The sequence below is a fragment of the Paramacrobiotus metropolitanus genome, unplaced genomic scaffold (assembly GCF_019649055.1).
Source record: "Paramacrobiotus metropolitanus isolate TYO unplaced genomic scaffold, Prichtersi_v1.0 Parri_scaffold0000005, whole genome shotgun sequence".
NCBI classification, from domain to species: domain Eukaryota; kingdom Metazoa; phylum Tardigrada; class Eutardigrada; order Parachela; family Macrobiotidae; genus Paramacrobiotus; species Paramacrobiotus metropolitanus.
Genome location: NW_026570225.1, coordinates 2,732,860 through 2,754,429, shown reverse-complemented (window position 1 = coordinate 2,754,429; position 21,570 = coordinate 2,732,860). Strand labels below are relative to the sequence as shown.

General features: G+C 40.8%; 3 protein-coding genes across 5 annotated transcripts; 2 read left to right on the top strand and 1 right to left on the bottom strand.

The window, feature by feature from the left end:
* The first annotated feature begins 1,075 nt into the window (after window positions 1-1,075).
* On the top strand, window positions 1,076-6,705 carry LOC129580797 (PDZ domain-containing protein GIPC2-like). 2 transcript variants are annotated; one of them, XM_055471462.1, is made up of 9 exons: window positions 1,076-1,703; window positions 2,264-2,824; window positions 4,336-4,387; window positions 4,901-5,073; window positions 5,286-5,430; window positions 5,546-5,658; window positions 5,947-6,028; window positions 6,108-6,170; window positions 6,320-6,705. In XM_055471462.1, exons 2-9 carry the CDS (start codon window positions 2,291-2,293, stop codon window positions 6,442-6,444), a joined length of 1,287 nt encoding a protein of 428 aa, XP_055327437.1. In that variant the 5' UTR covers window positions 1,076-1,703; window positions 2,264-2,290; the 3' UTR covers window positions 6,445-6,705. The 2 variants fall into 2 exon arrangements, with proteins under 2 accessions (XP_055327437.1, XP_055327436.1); XM_055471461.1 differs by having other exon boundaries at window positions 1,077-1,703; window positions 2,217-2,824.
* LOC129580796 (zinc finger FYVE domain-containing protein 9-like) lies at window positions 6,435-15,020 on the bottom strand. 2 transcript variants are annotated; one of them, XM_055471460.1, is made up of 14 exons: window positions 14,502-15,020; window positions 13,799-14,260; window positions 10,798-11,265; window positions 10,361-10,728; window positions 9,865-10,228; window positions 9,677-9,790; window positions 9,421-9,599; window positions 9,217-9,325; window positions 8,812-9,051; window positions 8,525-8,712; window positions 8,312-8,465; window positions 7,982-8,231; window positions 7,445-7,810; window positions 6,435-6,847 (listed from the first exon to the last, which is right to left on the bottom strand). In XM_055471460.1, the coding sequence occupies exons 1-14, from the start codon at window positions 14,560-14,562 to the stop codon at window positions 6,766-6,768; spliced, it is 3,405 nt and encodes a 1,134-aa protein (XP_055327435.1). In that variant the 5' UTR covers window positions 14,563-15,020; the 3' UTR covers window positions 6,435-6,765. The 2 variants fall into 2 exon arrangements, with proteins under 2 accessions (XP_055327435.1, XP_055327434.1); XM_055471459.1 differs by having other exon boundaries at window positions 6,436-6,847; window positions 9,850-10,228; window positions 14,502-15,019.
* A 1,281-nt stretch (window positions 15,021-16,301) lies between these two features.
* LOC129580894 (nose resistant to fluoxetine protein 6-like) lies at window positions 16,302-21,486 on the top strand. Its single transcript, XM_055471647.1, has 14 exons — window positions 16,302-16,847; window positions 17,248-17,417; window positions 17,814-17,928; window positions 18,034-18,139; window positions 18,267-18,682; window positions 18,818-18,988; window positions 19,047-19,140; window positions 19,309-19,398; window positions 19,476-19,641; window positions 19,724-19,803; window positions 19,899-20,027; window positions 20,096-20,424; window positions 20,590-20,732; window positions 20,994-21,486. Exons 1-14 carry the CDS (start codon window positions 16,508-16,510, stop codon window positions 21,129-21,131), a joined length of 2,487 nt encoding a protein of 828 aa, XP_055327622.1. The 5' UTR covers window positions 16,302-16,507; the 3' UTR covers window positions 21,132-21,486.
* Window positions 21,487-21,570: the final 84 nt, after the last annotated feature.

Here is a 21,570-nt window from a genome sequence, read left to right as displayed (position 1 = left end):
GAGCGATTCTGTCGAAAACCTATGTATTCCGTGCGTCCTGCGAAAAGTCGAGTTCTCCATGCAAAACCAAAATAGGTAATGTTTCCGTCTCTTTTGAATAATATTTTTTTTAATTAATCAGAAAGGAAGGCGAAGGCATCCTCGTCCATCCTCACTCGCAGTTGAATAGTTTGTCCTTTCGCAGCCATGTCACAATCAGTCTGTGGGCTCCGACACACTCACTTTCGGACCGGGAGCTTCTTGCTTGATCAAAGTAATTCGGGAAGAAGATGTGGTAGAAAACCGGCAAAATACGATCATACGGGCGACGAGGTGCACTAGCGAACCAGGAATTGAAATTCAACGAGGAAATGCGGCATCTATTCTGGGCACAACACCGCGGCCTCGGTCAATTTAATCCCATGGTCTCTGATTAGGCCGCTTGTTCTCGCGGCTTGCGGACATTGTTTGTGCTTCTTTATCTTTAAGTGCGTCAGTATTCTGAAAGAAATTAAAAATTTAATGAATGAAAAAATTAGCTGAAAAAGTTCATGCTAGCATAAATTGTATGTTAAAGAAGTACTATAAAATTTCATTTTGAGTTTTCCTAAATTTTGAACTGCAGCTCTGATCTGAACCAAATATACGGCTTCCACCTAATATCCCATACCAGATCCCCTATCGCTCGGGGCCGATAGTCCATGCCGCGCGCGGTATATCAAAAGGTCACGGTAGATGTATGCTGAGATGCTCACATCCGCTGTGCAATGGTGCATAGCGCAGTTATTTTCGGTATTAAACGTAGGGAAGAGTTGAGATTAACTTGGCTTTTGTTTGTACATTAGCTGTTTAGTTTACCCAATCGACCTGTCACGGCTCGATGGGTTATTTAAAATACCAGAGCTGAACGCATAGTTGTATACAATACATGTTACATGCCGGTAATGAATATACCAGATACCCAACAGCAAGACAGCACACACGCGGTGACAAGTTTAGCTTATATAGTATTACCTGCTGGACTTCGCCTGTTACACGGTAGATTTGCATTAAATTGTACCTGCTGTTTACCTTTATCACGATCAGCATTGGGTATGCAGTTTAAAGTCGAGTGAAAAGGAAATGCGGCGAGCTCCTCGCGGTATAATCGTGTTACACACCGATGCAGATTGTGCCATTCTACATTGCACCATTTTCAGTTTACTCAACCAAAGTACTGTGTTGGTGTGATGTTAGCTGGCTGCACTACACGCATCATGCATGGCGCGATAAAATTTCCAACAGGTAAACTCAAGTGCCGAGGACATTGCAATTATTGTCAACCATTAGCCTGAACTCTCTAGAGCTGAATAACATGGGGTACTTGGCTTATCAGCTGGCGACTAAACGTCTTATCGTATCATTCTTCACGAAACGATGGCTAATTGTGGGCACTTCCGTTTCCCTTTAAAAAGATAAGGGACACTGATGCATGCTCGTCTGGTTCACCGCTGTTGCGAGCGTGCACTGTATAGTCATCGTTGATCTCTTCTGTTTGTGGTTTACATTATTCCATTACTCATTAAGCATTATCAGCGTAGTAATTCATCAAGATATTGCAACTTGTGACGACCCTTTTTTTCCTCGTATGTTTTTCGACGGTCTATAATTAAATTCTGTCAGTTTTGTTGCATATGCATTATCTGAGCGGCTAAGGCCACAAGGAAATCAAAAATATTTCACTGGTAAGCAAATATCCTGAATATTTATAAACTTATAACGGTATATACTGTTGTGCTGGAAACTTTACAATTATGGTTGATGTCTTTATTATGTCGTAACGGTCAGGGGAAAAATATCGTAGCAATTTTTACGAGGATTTCTAACGTACTTGTAAATTGCGACTTCTGTTAGAGACTTTGTACCAGCATGAGTCTACTGTCTACGTACCTATCTACTTGTAGAAATACGGCAGCCGGATCTATAATAATTACGATGTATTATCTATGTATTACTGCATGTAAACGTTGTGTTTTGCTGTTAATCTTGAATCGACTTAACCTCGTCAATAAATTAATCGAGTCATAGACTCATAGTACAGAATTTGAAGAGCTATTGTTATAACGGAGATTTACAAAATTAATTTGCTTGTACTTTGTACGTAGTTTGTACTACGAAGTGTATCAAAGTGTAGGGAACGTGACAACGTCGAATACAGCACACACATTTTTTACCAGGGATCTTGGTTTTGCTTGCAGAAACGTTAACGGCAGAAAATTTGATAATGCGAAGATTATTTTGAAAGGTTTATATGTCGCGAAACTGATGCGAAATGAAAGGATTATTTGCTCGAAAGAAAGTAAAGTCGCCTGACAGCGATGCATTTCCCCCGGATATCGGCAGCTATCACGCCGATCATGACTCCTTGGCGCGCGATCGCTACGCACCGGATGCCGACGAGACGGGCTCACGGTCATCTACATCGTCAGCCACACGCGGCTCTCCCGGCCAACTGAGCCGCCAACGGACAAACAGCGGCGGTGTGCCCAACGCGGAGCTGGCCGGCGATCGCAACGTGCACGGTACCGGTGGTGGTCATGGGCAGGCCCATGTGCATGCTGCTGTCGGGGTGGACGGCGCCAAACCAGCGGCATCGGCGACGCAGCAGACTGCGGTTATATCGCCCGCAAACAATAATAACACTGCTACTGCAGGGGCAGCAGCGGCGTCTGGGATTAACAAACCCAAACTAGTCTTTCATTGTCAACAAGCCCAAGGCAGTCCAACGGGATTAATTTCCGGATTTACCTCTGTTAGAGAACTGTATCAGAAAATAGCCGAATGCTACGATATGGATCCTTCTCAAGTGAGTCTGTAATATGTACGTACTTAACAATTGTATTAAGTTTTACCTACGTTTACAGTAGTGACTGCATTGTGCGGCTGGCAAAGATGTAGTTTTCGCGCAGTGGGTTTTTACGTTGACCACAACCAGTGCTGACGGACAATTAAATTGAGCCCTTTGAACTTCCCTTTAATAATTTTTAATTATTATTAATTTTGTTACGATTCTATTTCTGCCTGCATTAATTGAACCGGCCACAAAAAACTTATGTATGTCTGTGGCATTGCTTAACAATCACTACGTTGTGGGCCGGGATGTTAAAATATACGGATAACTAGAGATGAAGATAACAATAATGAAGATATTACGCAGTTAGAAGTTTTAGATTTTAAAATGCTTGCGATATTTACCTTAAACGATAAAAGCTTTTGCAAAAGACAAAAGACTTTTAAATGATTAAAGGCACTGACCAACGACTTTAAAGGATTTACTTGTGACAGTATACAGACACATTAGTGATCGATTTCGTAAGAGAAATCGTGGCATTTAGGTGTAAAAGACAAAATTTATGCAATTGGGATTCAGCAGTTTGGTGAGAAAGAGTGTCAATTACATTTTTTTACGACGCCAACGTTGGATGGTTGGACGGGAAATACAGTACTAGTAGTTTCCGTGTCACACATGAGCTGACCATCACAGCTGAGTAACACATCTAATCGGTGCTCAGTCTCACACTTGGTATCACCTATAGGGTAACGTAGAATCCTGCATTACGATACGTGTGACATAAAAGGAGGCACAATTAAAGGAGCTAATCGATAAAATTTAGCTCGTGTTCCAGAGCCTTAACAAGCGAGTAATTAGTATTTACACATTACTCCGTCTAGAAGAATAGTACTTACCGTACTGTTGCCCAAGATTTTTAGATTATGCACTGCAGTAGGTTCGTGATCGAAGGGCTGATCGTTGGATTGCTGCAGAAGTAGCATGAAAGTTATATTAGTTTACAAAAGCATTAATTTTGTAATTACCGTGAACCCATTGGCTATTTGGCCGGTGTACAATAAATGTACATGTATTGTTGTACTAATTTTTGCATTGCATTCCGTTCCAGTATACTTATAGAATTAAAAATAAATTAGTATGTATAAAAAAAAGTGTACTATATACCTGTACAGGTATAGTTCTTTAGGCCGAACTTAAAAGAACCCATACATGTACAAATAATGCGTTAAATGTTTAAACGACTCTAGCTTCTTTTTTGTAAGTTAAAGTTTTCATGGTACGTATGTACGAAAAATAGTTCAATAAAATGCTGTTTTGCCTTCTCATACTGGGGTCATTTGACTGCTGTTTATGTCACGAACGAATATTAATTTGCAAATTGGATGCTTTACGATTTTGTTATGATTTCTATGTAGTGACAGTACACTTATATCAGACAATAATGAAGTTGACTAGTTTGCCACTTGAAATCTTTGGATGCGTTCGTAACAGTTTTTTATGTGCTGACCTTGCGGTTCCTATTTCAGATTTTATTTTGTACTTTGAATACCCATAAAGTGGACATGGGACGCCTTCTTGGTAAGCTGCAGACTGCAAGAAAATATGCATATGATAATTATCATATTTATTGTGCAGAAAATGAAAAATGTACTATAACTGAACTTTAGTGTTTGGTAGAGGGCAAATCAATATCCCGCATAAAAAATCTTATTAAGTAATTTTTTTCTATATATATAATAGTTTTTTTCAGTTTTTGGCCCTTCGTTAAATCGTAATCAAGTTAAATTAAAGTTGCGTGCCGACTGTGATTCAAATTACAGTACGTACTTAATTAAAATACTGATAGTATAATAATGATAATACTGGTCCTACTGGTAGTTATGATCGTACAATGTCGATAAAGTGTTTTAGCAGTTAGAGCACAATGAAACGTTCAACACATACGCTGGGCTTTTACAAACGATTGTCTCGAATAACGGACACTGTTAATACTCGTATATCCAATATCATCAAATGACTTGCTACTACATATACACCTGGATTATAATAAACAGACTGATTGTGTTGCACAGTGTGGAAGTGTGTCTGTAGGCGGACAGATCGGGTTGGATGATTTCATATTTGCACATGTCAAAGGACAAGCCAAAGAAATAGAAATTATTAAAGAAGAGGATGCTCTAGGTCTGACCATTACTGACAACGGCGCCGGATATGCGTTTATTAAGCGCATCAAAGAAGGCAGTCTTATGGACAAGATCTCCCACGTACGTATCCAACAAGAAGACCGTATGCACTTATATCACGCATAAATATGATGCCCAATCCGGGGCCAAAAGATCATCTAATCAGTTCGACAATGCGTTGATTTCGCACTTTCCACCAAAACTAACATTGCACTGCTAAACGACATAACACTGGATACGTAAAAAAACACTAGCATTATGTTACGGTAGCTACATTCACACCATCGATATAGGTGAGTGTCGGCGATCACATCGAGAAAATCAATCAGCAGTCGCTGGTTGGCTGTCGGCATTTCGAAGTGGCACGGAAACTGAAAGATATTCCACGCGGGTCGACCTTTACCGTGCGTTTAATAGAGCCCCTCAAAGCAGGCTTTGGTAAGAGTTTTTTTAATAGTTAAAGTTGCTGTGTTGCAAGTGCAACTGTGTGGAATCGCTATGGATGGTATAAATTATATTCACGATGGGATTTTTGTCCGACGCACTGCTGCAGCGGCCATCGGACCACGCAGCGCGAAGGGCGCGAAAGCGGGCAGCGGAGCCATCGGCACCGGAAAGGCTACGCTCAGGCTCAGAGCAAAAGGTCCTGCTACTGTTGAAGAAGCGGTAAGCAGAAGTTTAAAATATTAACAGATTTGCATGTATTTTGTACGCTCTAGACTTCTGCACCGTGCCTTTCTGAGTATATACAGATATATCTAAAGCGCTTATGGTTTACTGTTTAAGTAAGTAATGATGATAGTTATCATACTTAAATAAGAACGGAGTCGCAGAAAGCAGTTGAGTTATAGTTAGCTTACGAATTTTAATACGTCAAATTTTTATCCGTTATCATACGATAATAGTCATAAAACATCGTGCAATTCAAAACTACCACTTGCCTGTTTTCTACAGCCGGACGTGGTGTCTGCGGCAGTAACAGAAAAGATCAATGGACTACTGGAATCTTTTCTTGGTATTAATGACATCGAATTAGGCAAGTATATGTCACTTCACAGCAAGACCGCCTGATTTTACATGGGTTTTGGAAGGTTAATTGGGGTTCATATTTACAGCTACAACGATTTGGGAAATTGGGCAGGGCAAGACTAACACCCACGATTTCGCTCTTGCACTCGGTAATACCAACCAGCTCGGCGCAGATAATTTTGCCGCTTTGGTTTTTGTATTTAAGCCCGGCAATCTATCTAAACGTACTTAATAAAGCACCCTTTCATAATATTATAAAAGTGGCGGTCGATTGTCAGGCTTTTGGTTTGTTCTGCAGATGGATCAGAACTGGCAGTCTTTGGATTTACCGACGATTTCGTTTTTGATCTTTGGGGAATTATTAGCGACGCGAAATCTGGTCGACTGAAGGCTGATAAACCCAAATTCGAGATGCAGCTGTAGAATTACACTATCTGCACATCCAACTTGGATTTAATTGTTTTTGTAGAAAGTGCGCTATAATTTCTTTTCCTTTCAGATAACTAAGTCGACATCTCCGACATGATTTTGACAATATTTTTCACAGATAACTATATACTAAAATCAACAGAAATCTGTTGGCTCTGTTAAAAAATTGAACCCAAACCATAAATATTACTCTAAAACATTCAAAAACAAAAAAGCGGATATGAAAAAGTCAATAAACATTTGGAATAAAAACAATCAATCCATCTGAGTCGGATTTATTCCTTCAGGAGGGAAATCCAATAATAGCAAGGCAATTTAGTGTTGAAATATCCTAAACAGAAGTTCCATTTCCAGGCGCGGTCGGCTCCCCCATGAGCGAGCGCATTCATTTACCAACCTGGTCCGAAAACACATACAGATCAGATCAGCAGCCTCCATGAGGTTGTACGTCTATGGAATTACAGTACTACAGGTTTTTTTTTCAGTCTTAAATATTTCTTTATTACGTCGCGTATTACATAAGTAACAAGAACAAAAATCCTTGACATCATTGCCGTTCAGCCAATTGAAAGGCAAAATACACATCTTCCTTCTCAACCACGTCACTAAAGGTACCGAGAAAGATACTGCATTTCCTCTCTGAATCTCGATACCAATTTACCAGTAGTACTGGTACTACAGGTTGTTTACCATACTAAAGCGTAATCGCTGTACGGTAAGCACCTGGAATAATTGATTGCATATCGCTCAGAATTGTTTATTACTTGATCTCATACGGATTTCTCAATCAAAAAGGAAAGAATAACTACTGTCTACTCCGTAATATGTGATACGGAAATGTACTTCTGTAAAAAAATAAAAATTTTTATAATAAAAAATGCCAAAAAAGCTCAGTTCTTTTGTGCGTATGGGTACTCAGTTCCAACGTTTAACGTTTAACGAAGCGTGCGGTGTTCTATACAAAACGGTATAGCAGAAATAACTTAATACTGACCGCATAATTTTCTCATCGAATTCCATGAGAGCGTCCTGTCCAAATCTTTCTTCCTTAGCGCCAATATCATATTCCATAATATCTGGTCCCAGAACCACCCGCAAACCAACTTTTGTCCAACCATTGTCCCGGTAATCATACAAATGTGCTCTGATGATCGAGCATGTTACCATTGCCAAATTCTCTGCAAGTCGACTCAGATCCACATCTTCCCGGTACGTCACGCTGTAATCCTTCTCATCCGTCAAGAAGACTTCGGTACAGCGTACACACAAAGTACCGTTCAAAAAATCCACTGAATGTTTCAATGAAACACGTCGACTGTCCACACCTGACAAATCCTTCCCATCGATTGGACTGCGCACACTGAAAGCACAAATCGACATAATTTAAAATTAAATCAGCAAACAAACAGACCCATAAGATTTGCAAATTTCAAAAACCAGTCAACATAAGGGATAAACATTACAACAGCAACAAATAAATAATCATTTCTCTAACAACAAAACAGCAAAAATCTTTCCCACGAAACAGTACCCCAGATTGCAGGACTTTTGTTCATCCGTCCATTCAATAACAAGCGCATCTTGGTTTGTCGAACCTTCCGGTGTAGATGACTGCGCTTTGAACACAATAGTCTTCATTGCCTTGAGTGAAACTTTCAGCTCATCCAGTCCACGAAATGTGATCTGCACCATGATTCCATCTTCCACGACCGAAGCCCGGCATTCAGTGTGGTCCATACTTTTTAGCGAGCCATTAAAAATTATAAAGCTTGTTCCGGTAACTGTCAATGTTGAGAAACAGTGTACCACAAACCATTTATTATCCTCCTCATAATAAAGCTAATTATACCAAAATTCTTACCCTGTCGTCCCTTTGATTGAATGTTAATAGCCTGCGTTTCGTACTGTCCATTTTCCAAATTTTGTATGCATACCAGGTGCGCGTCGGCTCGTTTGGAGAAATCCAAACCAATTGGTAAAACATGTTCATTGCTCGTTTGACAAGCCTTGATAATCTAGCATGAATTAAGAACCATTAAAAGAAATGCCCACACAGGAAAGGAAAATACTTTACCTGATCGTAACGGTGCCGCGGAAACCGTACTGTTATCAAACCTTTCTCCATGCAGGACTCGGTATCTTCCATGCAAGGCAAATGGTATTGAAAATTTCGGAAATCACACAGCAGATTCATCACAGTATGGCCAATCTCCTCGTAAACCGCTTTTCGATCTCGAAAGCTGACTAACGGACAAGGATAATCTACACGTATCAAGCACAAATTATTATCAGTTATTACTGGTTAAAAAAACGAAACGCAGACATAAAAGCAATCATTAAGCAGTGTTCTGCTGTAATTACATCGGTATTGGGCCCCTAATCGCAGCATAAGTCGGAGAGGAAACAGCTTGGCCCACGGAACTTCCCATTTGGTCATGAGGACGCCAAAGAGATAGGGTGGCTCCGGTAACCTTAAGGACGCCAGACACTGGAAACTCGGTCGGATAAACAGGAAACCGGCGTTGTTACGACTGCCGAGGAAGCCACTTTCGTAACCCGACAAACCCACAATGCTATGTCCCAGATTTCCGATAACATTTCCTGTAAAACTAACTTCTTTCTGAATTATCCAAACAACGCTCAAGTTAAGTAAAAATCGTAGCCATTAATAATCTGCAGGGTACGATTTGCTGTCAAGCCTGCTCGAAAAAGTGTCTGTGCGCTGCGTTTCCGGGTTGTGCTGTACAAGAATACAAAATTACCTACCTTGTTTTGCATGCAGAAATATTTCGTTAAGGTGGAGGAAAACATCACGCGGGGGCAATACGTCCATATCTTGCTTTTCGAGCAGAATGCAAATTTCGTCTTGTCCAACCTACGAGTGGAAAATGGCTAATAAAACCATAAATCAAACACCCCAGAGTATCTGTAGTCAGAAATATTGTTGAGAAGCAAAGTCTGTGGTCTTACCAAACGCATTCCACTCGTGGAATAAGACCAAACAACATGGCCCATGCAGCATTTTAAATCCAGAATTTGCACTGAGACTTTCAGGCACGAGTTAACAAAGAAGTCGACATTTTCCGATGGACACATTGTGAATTTCAGTAGCAATGTTGGCAAGTCCGGATGTTCATGCAGTACATTATCTGTCATTTGAAAACGGTTTTCATATGGTTTCATACAGTCTGATAGTCAATTATTTAATAACAACAACGCCACATACGTCCATCTGAAGTTAGTTCCATCACTGGAAGGATCTCCCGGTTAATAAACAACCTAACCACGTGGTTAGCGCTGGACCGTTTTGGGGGCGATTTACCTTTGGGTAGGGGTGGAGCTATAATTAACAAATGAATCTATACATAACCATAGTTGGAATCCAGAGCAACTGAATACCCTCTTCAGGCGCACCAGGTGATCGTCGCTGCCGCTTGGCATTCATCAAGGCTAACCGACGAGCATTTCCCTGTGCTTCGTGCTCACTCAAATCCCCACCCGGGCGGATACCATCGAAGAAGACGACACTTCTGGGCTCCAGACTATTCCGGGGTGGTCGATCCTGGCGACGAAGTACGCCGGGTGGCACCGGTAACGGGGCGGATGTGGAGACGCTGACGGAAGGGGTCGGCTCGTCGCCGGGAGGACCGGTGTCCATCGGGGCGTTCTGGCCGGATTTGAACAAAAATGTCTCATTACACAAGGCACAAATGCGGTCTTCCTTGTTGTCCATGTACTCTAATTTAGCCCGGTAGTTGCCACAGGATGCACATATGACCTAAAATATTGCGCAATCAATGGAAAGAAATACTGTTAACATACTGTTTCGTCGAGTAGTATTTCATTAATTCGCACTGGCGGCATTCCGTACTCCTACGTTCTTTCAACAGTTTCAATGTCGTTGTCTTACACTTCCACAAGCACGGCAATGATGTCTTCTCTTGACCAAAGTAAACCGCAATCCACACAACATACATATCGGAGCAAATTCGTCAGGTACCCATTCTGGTTTAACTTTGCCGAGATTATCTGCTGAAAATATCACAGGTGCCTCACTGGACGACGTGGAGGGATTTTGCGGCGCGTCGTTTTCATCGTTGGCCAGTGACTCCGTTGCTGACACCATCGATTCTTCCATCATACTGGATGAAGCCGTTTCTGCAGGCGAAACAGAACTGTCGTCTTCAGTCACAGAAGATATTATGGATGATTCAATGGTCGGAATCAGTATTTCGTCGCCGGCCGACGCTGCTTCAACAACTGGAATGGATCCAGCACCTACACAAAAAGTACACAATCTCATCAAACCATTCAGAACATAAAACCCGTGATTATTTACGCACTCACCTTCCACTGAGATGAAATCCCTGGCCAGCTCTTCCGATAAAGAACGCTCGCTAAACGGCAATGACAACTCCAAATCGTCAAATTCGCTGACATCGATCAAAGTCATGGGAACAGGAGGGGCAAGTTCTAGGGGCGGAGACATACGGATCGGATCAGCATCCTGACTCTCCAATAATAAACTCGGCTCCTCAAAATGAACGGGAGAAGAGCTACCCGCTTCGCGGTTTGAATAATCATCACGCGGAGTCACAGGCGGTGAAGAATCCAAGGTCTTGAGAAACTGATCTAATTCGCTGTCGCTCACATCTTCTGTCGTATTCCACGATTTTTTATCAAAACCTACAGCTGGGCGTGACGAAACTTCTTCTATAGTCGATCCAGAACGAAGCTGGATCTTCTCATCCCTATGGTGCTTGTGGACAGGCTGACTCTCGTCTACCAGTATCGGTTCGGATTTCTCCGCTGCCTCTGGAAAGGGCACACCTGCTACAGTTCAACCACTCCGCGAATTTTACATAACCGACAATTTAAAAACCACTGAAATGCTATACAAGCCACTTTATTCGAGACAAAACGCTGCTGCAATCGGACGGATTACATAAGACAATTCCACGACAATTAGAAGCGTTTATTTGCCATAAAAGAAATCTAATGAGAGAAGCAGTGAACTACGGCCTGAACTAAAAAGTATGCACTTATCCGCAAACGCAAAAATTAATTTCAGGTGTTGATAATCAGTATACACATAATGAATAATGAAATGCATTTTCCCGAATCATTAACCATAAAATATATAACAGAAGTGTCAAGACTGAACGCGATCACTTGAAATAATAAGAAGCATATTCAGACTTATTGGCGAAATCGCATATAAAAAATTAATTAACACTAGTAGACCCCGCGCAAACTGCGCGGAATAAATCGGCAATAAATTGTTATTTATGGAAAACTACAAAGTACAAACCCATGACTGCAAATTTAGTTTTATTGAGCGGAGCGTATAAGAATATTAATAATAATAAGTATAGTTTGATTAGTTTCATTGGCAGAGACAAACGGTATTTGCCCAATACCTGTTTGATTATGCTTATCATAACTAATGTCGTAAATTATTCTTCATTTTGGGCCTTTGACCATAGTTCACTGACAGATTGGTAGCAGTTAGAAACTTAGAATGTATCACAGTTTAATAATTAAATGTTTAAGGCCGTTTTGAGAAAACATTGTCGCGTTCCGCTGACTTCAGATTTAACCTTAAATTAGACCCGAAAAATTTGAAAATTTCCAGGAATATGTCCTTTTTGTTTGCAATTATAAAACAAAGTTTTTAAGCTTCTCGCAAATCAATCAGCAGCATATACCGGTCAGTTGTCAAGAACTGCAAATAAAAAAAGCTCCATAATTACTGAAATTTTTGTAGCCGTATTTCAGTACTTCTACTGGTTCAGATACCATTCGGAGCTTCGTTAAATTTTAGTTAGTGCGTCCCGACAATACAATCCAGTGATGCGACCGTACGACCACCGATGTCAACCTTTAGACCACTTAGAATATAAAAATACTTTCCAGTTTCCTCCAACTGTTTACACACAAACAATTTAAACCTGATGAAGACTTCAAAATTTCGTTGTGTTCTTTGGTGAATTTTTTATTGATTAACGTCGACAACTTAAGCAGCAGTGTCTTGCTTGCGACCCCCGCTGCAGATAGGCGCCGCCTATGATTCCGCTTTCTGTTACGTGCTTATAAAATTTGTTTCAAGTTTGGCAAAAATCTATGCATTTGTATAGTACATCCCCAACGTATTGTCGCATCCCCAATCCCAACCCCAACCCATCCCCAACGGGCCCAACCCAACCCATTTAACGCCAACAACATCCCCAACCCATTAAACGCATTGTCGCTTCACGCTTACGTCCTCACAGATGGTTCATAATGTAGCTTGTCGCACCCAGGCGCACCGGGGAGGGTATTCCCCTAATTTTTTTGTTTTGACCTTTGATGGGAGCTGATCTGGCGGATTGCTTTATAGCTGGCGGAAAGATAGATTAGAATGCGGATAAGCTTCGCTTTTTAATTCTTCTGTTTATTTTAAATTTTTGAATGCTAAAAATGCGGTTTTTGTTTTCATAAAACCGTTTTTGTCTACGTTCCTTAGCGGAAAAATATCCTTTCTGAAAAATATTTTAACCTTCCCTCCCTCCCCCTGCGGGAGGCTCTCGCGCTCCTCATTTAGGTCGCCGTGAAAAGATTTCCCTTGGGCCGCTTTCTCCCTCCGGGCGGCGGTTAGACTCGAATCTTAGTGCGTACGCCCGGTGGGACTGGGACTCGCTGTTTTGCTCGAGTAGTCCACATCATTTCCAGCGAACACCAAAATTCTCAAAATCGACTTTCAGTCTCTCACAAAATGATGTTTATTTGCGATTTGAAAAAAAGGGTAAAGTATTCCACTTTATTGGCACGGCAGCAGCACGATATTACAAAAGTCAACCGCCCTTTGGAAGCAGTTTTAAATGTTAATAATACATCTAATCAACCCGTTGCGAAAGGCAACTACTTTATCTTTGGAATTTGGGTCGCTCCCACTTTCCAGGAGATTCTGCATGTTCAGTCTTTAAGAAACATCACTTTCAGAGCCTACATATTTAAAAAACTAACTCTTAATAAAAATCTTATGAACTAAAGGCAGTCCAATAACTAACGGACACCAAAGTTCCATCAAGCGTAGATGTCTTTTCCTGTGCTGTTCGTGACAGTGGTGGCTTGGGTGGGTTTGCAGTGGTGGGTTCTGCACTTTTCCCGTAGACTTTGTATATTAAGTTCTTTTAAGATTTTCACTAAAACTTCACATACTTTCAAAAAACTGACTGGTTTCTGCAAATCTGCAAACTCGCGGCTGTTGAATGACATATAGACATCAAAGTTTGGTTCAGTGGCTCGCTCAAGAAAGGGTGACAGAAATGGAATTCGCTAAGGCTTATTTTATTAATATATAGGATACCTTGCACCAAAGAAACAGGAGTCGGGATAACATGGGGTGTTTGTTCGGAGTCCAACGCAGGATCATCGCGCACAAACGAAATGACCGGTGTGTAGGACACGTCTTTCTGTTCATCCGGTTCCATATTCAATGGGGTTTCAGGCGGCAGAACGGAATCAGAGTAATCATCCATGAAAGAGGTAGGAAATGCGCTGGTCGACGGTGTGAAATGAGCGTCCACCGCCTCCCGCACAGTGGTAAGGGATTCGCTAGGAGAATGCAAATGCAGGCCAATCATAATGAGCTCCGTGGTGTCGGATCCCATGGACGCTGGACCTAGTTCTTGACTACTACCCAGTCCGCTATCGGGGAACGACGACAAGAACTCTGGTTGCACGAAGAGGGAATGGGGGCGCTCAACTGGATGCACTGTGGAGGCTGCTGACTCGAAATCCGAGAGATGAGGAGACACTGGAGAGTCCTCTGCAATGATAACAGATTTCACAGCATTTGTAATATATCGTCATCCATAAAAAAATATTCTGTAACAAATACATACAAAGCTTTTCCTTTGCATTGCGCGAGCTCTTGTGGAGCAAAAAGCACGAGAATTTTCTACGGATCGATCACGTGCAAATTACCCTCAGCCCATCGATCCACGATGGCCACGCTTCTGATACTAATGCACGTATGATAAATCACCTCTTTTTCCTGATTACCCTACCTTTCTCCTGTTCCTCCATCTGATCCAGCATGGCATCGATATCAGTGATGTAGGCTTCCATTTGATTAAGACAAACAGTAGTGATTACTTTCCAATACAGGAAAGACGAAATCCACAACACGGGCAAGACACAAATAAAAGTGGAGATGATGGTAAATACTCGGAAATCTGCACTACTTACGCCATTAACGAAAGACCACGTTCAAGAACGGTATCAACATTCAATGCGATATATTGCAAATAATACTTATCGAGACAAAAAAAAATTGTCCATGAGTTTCACGTGTATAAAAATATTCTTTGCTTCACTCGAATCAGGTTGCGCAGTAGATTGTTTATTTATCGTTAGGTACGTAAAGTCACAAAACAAAAAAACTGGAGCATCGGCTGTAGAATAACTGTACAATAGCGTACACTGTGCTTCTACAATCTACAGTAAGTAGATTGTAGAAGCACTATACCTACTTTCTAGTTTCTACCGTAGCCGCTTCATCTTGGCAGAGTGGCATTTCCTGCTTTTGTCAGGAAAGTCAATGTATGTTATAATAATTTTGACAGTATGTAGCAAATCGCATGTGCCTTTAACCCGCTATTATTTTTATAAATTTTATTCTGAATATTTACACCAGCGAGCACCACTCAGTAATTTTTATTATTACTCGTATTATCAGATAATTATAGTAGCCATAAAAAGCGTACCGGTGTACACATGTCATAATTAAATGAATACTAACTATCTGTGCCAGGATTTCGGGTGATCTCAGCTTCTACTCAACCAATTTTTCTGCTTCAAAATGCATTAGAAACCTCTCAATCACGCGAGTGATCTACGACCAATCGTTGTTTGTTGTCTGCAGAACCTTAGGACCAGTGGTCACTCAAAAGCTTGTTACCATGGATGCCATAGGGCTAACATGGGCGGGTTCTCGCTCTTGTGCTTACTAAATTACAAATTTCCAGGGAAACAGCTTATTTTCTAACCATGTTGCAACATACTGCATTATTCTGATAAGAAAATCTGAGATAGTCGAAAGCCAATATTCATCCGTGCTCAGCTTGTAATATATTATGCGTATTAAACTTACCGTATCTGAATAAAAAAAGGAAATCGTTTTTGTAAATGTGTATAAATGCGTAAAGTTTCTTATTTACTTGTTAGCACGTTAGTTAGGAACTTGGGAGAGGAAGTACAGTTAGGTAATCGTAAGTAATCTGTGAAACGCAGTGCTTATGAAAATAACAAGGAATGGTTATCAAACGCCTCGGTATAGTCCTATAGCTTACCATTAGTTGACAACAGCTCCTTAACTTTTCGCAGAAGAAAAAAATTGTTGTACTTTGTTGATTTTTTAAAATTTTAAATTACGATCTGCACAGGGCAGTGGGACTCGTGCCGTTTTAATTATAGAGATAAAACTGCCGAAGCAAGGCTTGTTATTTTAGTGACTGCAATTCGCAAACACAGCACATTATCATAATCCAATATAAAAGGATACACTGCTAAATAAACTAACTTCGTTTGTCTGGACTTTCGACTGAAGGATACTTTCAAGTTAGGCTAGTTAGCCTCACCAATAGTTTACCTCTTCGAAATTGTGCGAGCCGGTATCGGCACTTTAATTCAACGACATGACAAGAAAAACGGGGTTATCGGCATCAGTGATAGCAATATTAGGAGCGATAAGGAATGTCGCCGATAAAAGCGTGTGTCGCATTTTGTACTCTTATTACACTACGAGTACATCACATCATGCAGTTAATATATAAAGTATACTAGCAAAAGATAGTAGTTGTCGATATAATAGGTTAATTGTACAAAGAAAAGTAACCGACTTGCAATAGACAAATCACGTGGAGTTATTACAATTCAGCTGCAGCGCCAACTATGCGCGCCCAGTTACAGTATTATCAATATCACTATCATTACGGTTCACTGCAGAAAGTTTAATTCTTGCACTATCAGTATATATCGTGCAAACTGACGATCGAATTTCTGTTTCCCTGTGATGGTGGTCATTATTGTACGTTCCGAGATGAAGATGCGGTTGTTTTGCTGCTGTGTTCTTTTAGTCATATTTCCGGTTGTCTTTACACAGCAGCCGCCGTTTTTCGATTATGTCCAGCAACGGGCACGGGTGGCTTCGGCCAGCGTCGAGCAGTATTCGGAAGTTTTGAACCGCTATCACGGAGTCAGAAATCTCTTGAAAGACAATCCGGAAATATTACTGGATGTCTTGGGAAACTCCCGGGATGTTCCTTGGAATGCCAATGTTTCGCGCGCCTGCGCAGATGATATGTCCCTCATCATTGCGCAAGCACAGAACAAACAAATGTGGGCGTTCCAGTGTGAGTAAAAATTAAAATTGGATCAGCAATGGTTAATTCGGCCTTATAGATCTAAATTACCGAATATTTCAGCGCAGGAATATCTTATTAAGATCAATAATCATGCATACAGTAAAAAAATATGGCTCCCATACAGGCACTTTAGTATCATCCTTTGCAGAGACACTACAATCTTTTTTATCAAATTCTACGCAAAATAAAATCGCAACTGTATTCGCATCGCTACTTTTTGTGATTCATTCTACTTTTCCTGTACATTATAGACCATAAGTAAAAAGTATGAATAAAGAGTATGAATAGAAAGTAAATTGCGTACATACTGCAGTTCCATAAAATAATGCGAGTACGATGTACGTCAGTGTTGTGATAGATAGCTAGAGTGCAAATTCTGACTTGACAGTTTTGGACGCATCTGGTAAGCCGGAGGCTGGGATTCTTCAGGGAAATTTCCAGTGGCTGGGATCTTTCGACGAATGTCGAGCCATCGAAGCGGTTACGAATAACGCTACGGATTTCCGTGGAAAGTACTGTTTAGCTGCTTTTGGACCTTATCAAAACACAAGCGGAACGGTATGCTGCTTTATGCAAATCCAACAAAATATCTACCTAAATCTACACGCCGGTACTGGAATAATAATATAAGATGCGATCATTTGCTTTTTCCTATTGTTTTTGCCGCTCAGTATCAGCACCTGATGTACATGTACTTGTACAAAACACTAGAGTAGAGGAGGTGTACTAGTAAATCAATTATAACTAATTTTAGTAAATTGTGCAAATCAAAACTATAATTATTTGCGGTGCTCACAATATTAATACTAGCAAAAAGTAGCAAATTAGCAATAATATATTTAATCAAAAAAATATAATTTGCGTGCAGACATACAATATGAGTAAGCATGCGCGCTCACTTTATGCGCGCACTGAACCAAATTATAAGTTCGAAATTCGTTTTGACATAATAAGGATCCGGCAGCTGGAGGCGAAATGGGAGCGGGAATGACTATGCTGGCTCTAAAAATTGGATTTTGTTATCCTGACAGTTGTACGGACGAGGATACGTTCTACATAGCTTCCAACTGTACGCAAAAAAGCATACTAGTTTGTTTAACCGCATTTTGTAGCTTTTATTAATCAATATCTTGCAGTTGTTATTCTAAGTAATTTGATGTATTAATCTTTGTAGTGCTAACGATGATCCCAACAAATCTGATCAACATGACCCTAGAAGTGTATTCTTCGACCTGCCAACCGCGCTACTACGAATACGACACAAAAGCCATTGCTCTCCTGTAAGCTGACCATGGTATCACAAAGTCAAACATCCCTTCAGTGTGTGCGGCTTTTGTCGGCCTTTTAAGTGCGTTTTACGTATACCATCAAGCCTGAAGAATGTAGCCGTCACTTACGATTTTTTAGATGCGTAATAGGCTTTTTCGGAATGCTTATAACCATTGGAACATTGTACGATGTCTTCATCTATCGTGTCCTTGTGAAAAATCTTAATACTAATCCGGCGGATATTACTTCTGTTACTACCATTTCTGCAACAACGACGGCAGTCATGTACCCGCCCATCGGACATGGTCACCCTTCCACCGACAGTATTCCCTATGTCGCAGATATCAGCGCATCCGATGATGCACCAACGACGACAGTGATCGCTTCCGACACCACCGTCCACACTAATGGCGACACCGTGCATCAGCACACCGAAGTCGAAAAGGTGGAAACTGATGCAGACGATGCACCACTTCTAGGGTCGAAAGAGACGCTAATAAAAGAAAAGGTCACAGTGGAAACAGTGAAAATCGTTCCCGTGCACGAACAGCTCGGTACTACCGTACATATATAATTCAAGAATATTAGAAAGGGCACAGATTATAAATTTTCGTAATTTACGTCGCCGATTTGTTGGTGGCTTCGAGGTATGTCTAATAGGATACTAATACGAGTACATACTATTGCAGGAGTATTATCGGATATCTTGCTGGCATTCAGTTTATATGGCAACGGGAAAAAGATCTTGGACACTTGCAGCACCAATGATCGATCTCTTTCGTGTATACACGGAATTCGTTTCCTGAGCATGACTTGGGTTTTATTGGGCCACACTTACGGATTTGGATTTATGGTTATCCGTACGTTCAATCACAACACGTAATGAAGGGTCAAGGCTTCACTTTCGGTATTTTTTAGGAAATCTGGTGGTGGTGGAAGATGTTTTAGGAAATTTTTGGTTTCAAGCGATTGCTAACGCCACTGTGTCTGTCGACACGTTTTTCACAATGAGGTGATCACAGCAGTTTATTAGGTTTGATAAATGCAGAGTTACTCTTAAGCGCAAGCTATTACATATATCTTAACTTACAGATATAACAACGAGATTACTGCAAAAGTTACATAAAACAGGAAAATTTAAACATCCGCATTTGACCAATATTAGACATTTTTGTTGTAGTGGCCTACTTGTATGTTACTTGTTTGTCCTAAACTACGAGAAAACCAAGAAGTTCCCGGTAATTCAGTATTACATCCACCGCTACTGGCGGTAAGTAATGCATAAAGCTAAACATTTGTTGCTTGAGTTGGCGGAAAAACCAAGAAAGCTCGCCTTGTAAATTCCAGGTTAACAGCCGTATATGCAGTGATAATGGGAGTGTATTTGTCGCTTTTCAAATACCTCAATATTGGACCCATGTGGAATCCTAACGGGATGGAAGTAGACAGTTGCAGCTACTCGTGGTGGACCAATCTGCTCTATGTTAACAATTTGGTGCGCACCTCCCAGCAGGTCAGTTCAAGATTCCAAGTGTATTAAATTGAGTGTCAACCATAAACTATCAGATTTCAAGTGTATCTGGTGGTTATTGCAGTGCATGGGATGGACATGGTATTTGGCCAACGACATGCAATTTTATTGGGTGACTCCGCTAATTCTTTTACCGTTAGTGAAGTAAGTCCAACCCTGTTGCACCCAATGTGTACTCCTCAAAAACGGCATTAAAAGTTTGACCAGAATTACAAGGACTGTCTCGCAATCCGTCTTAGATTACCTATTGCCGGTTTCGTCAGCATGGGGATTTTCATGGTGGCTCATTTGGCGAGCACTGCGGTCATTTCCGCCGAGTATCACGTGAATCCTAGTATTTTGGGAAACGGTGGAGACCTAACCAACATGTAGGATTTAATGAAAATATCTCCCTGTTTGTGCAGTCAACAGAGAAAGTTAAGTGGGCAGTTTTTAGGGCGGAAGGAACGAATTTGTGGGATTATTTCAACCGATATTATATTAAACCGTGGTGCCGAATGGGACCTTACATTATTGGCTTGCTCTTCGGATATTTACTTGCAAAATATAAAGAGAAACCAGTACGAATGTCGCTGGTGACCGCATTCTTCATTTGGATCGTCGCCGCGGTTTCCGCTACAGCCGTTTTGTATGGCTTGTGGCATGTGAACCAAGGAGAGGAGTCGCTGGATTTACCGGCTTCCGTTACGTACAACACTCTGCATCGGAGTGTTTGGGCGTTGTGCGTTTGTTGGGTGATTTTCGCCTGTGTTCAGGGCTATGGTGGTAAGTGTTGCGAGTTTCAGTAACACATGATTCTCGTTGATTGCACAATTGTCCAAAACCGGTGCATGTATTGCATGCGAAGTCGTAAAGGTCATACTTGTCATACTATTAGCTATTGTGAGTTCACTGGCTTAATAAACTATGGAGTATGTTCGATTTTTACAGGATTTGTCAACACTCTATTATCTTGGAAGGCTTTCATTCCTCTCAGCAGATTGACTTACTGTTGTTACTTAATCCACATCCCTATTATGATGATCTATTATTTGGGATTAACAACCACCGAAGATTTTTCCCACTATTCAGCGGTACGTTAATTAAGGATTTTACTGTCAACATAAAACACAGTAATATAAGATTTTGTTGTTCGAAGCACGAAACTTAACTTATGTTAGGAATATCCTTATCCTTGTTAGCGAGTATACCTACCTAAATATACAAGACTTAGTAATTTATGTTGAGTGTGGAGTATATCTATATAATCTCCAATGTATTGCTTCCGTGACGGAAATCGACGGTGCAACATTCTTAACAGAACGTGGTTTTAATAAAACTTTTCTCTTTTGTAGGTCTACCATTTCTTTGGAACACTGTTGGTTACGTACGGTTTTGCCTTCATTTTTACGGTTGGGTGTGAATCGCCTTTACTGGCACTGGAAAAACTTATTGAAAAACAACTGAAAAGGAATACAAAAAAGGAAGAATAACTTTTCCGACAGCGATTTTTTAAAACGTTAAGCATTGGACTGTGATTTTGTTTCATGGGGGATCGGTTATCAATCAATTACCAAAGTTATTTTTGTCACTTTGTATGGTATTATGTAATTGTGCACTGTTTTGTTGATTTTCCGCACTGTTTGTGTACTATTGGATAGTATTCCCTGAGCGGAAAATGTTACTCCAAGATACTCACACTGTTACTCATCCTTCGTGTTTCGTTGTTCCTGTGTGCGTTTTAAACCATCCTGTTAGAACATACACGTGGTTGTCGAAATGTTTGTCAAAGAAATTCGTTATGGGTGTAGCGTCCGGCGACCCGCCTAAACGGAATAAAAGTAATGTTATGAAGTTATAATGAGGAGTGTTATCACAAAGGTCTGGCGCATCCGCGCTCGGCACTGCCGGCCTCGTGGACGGCTAATTTTA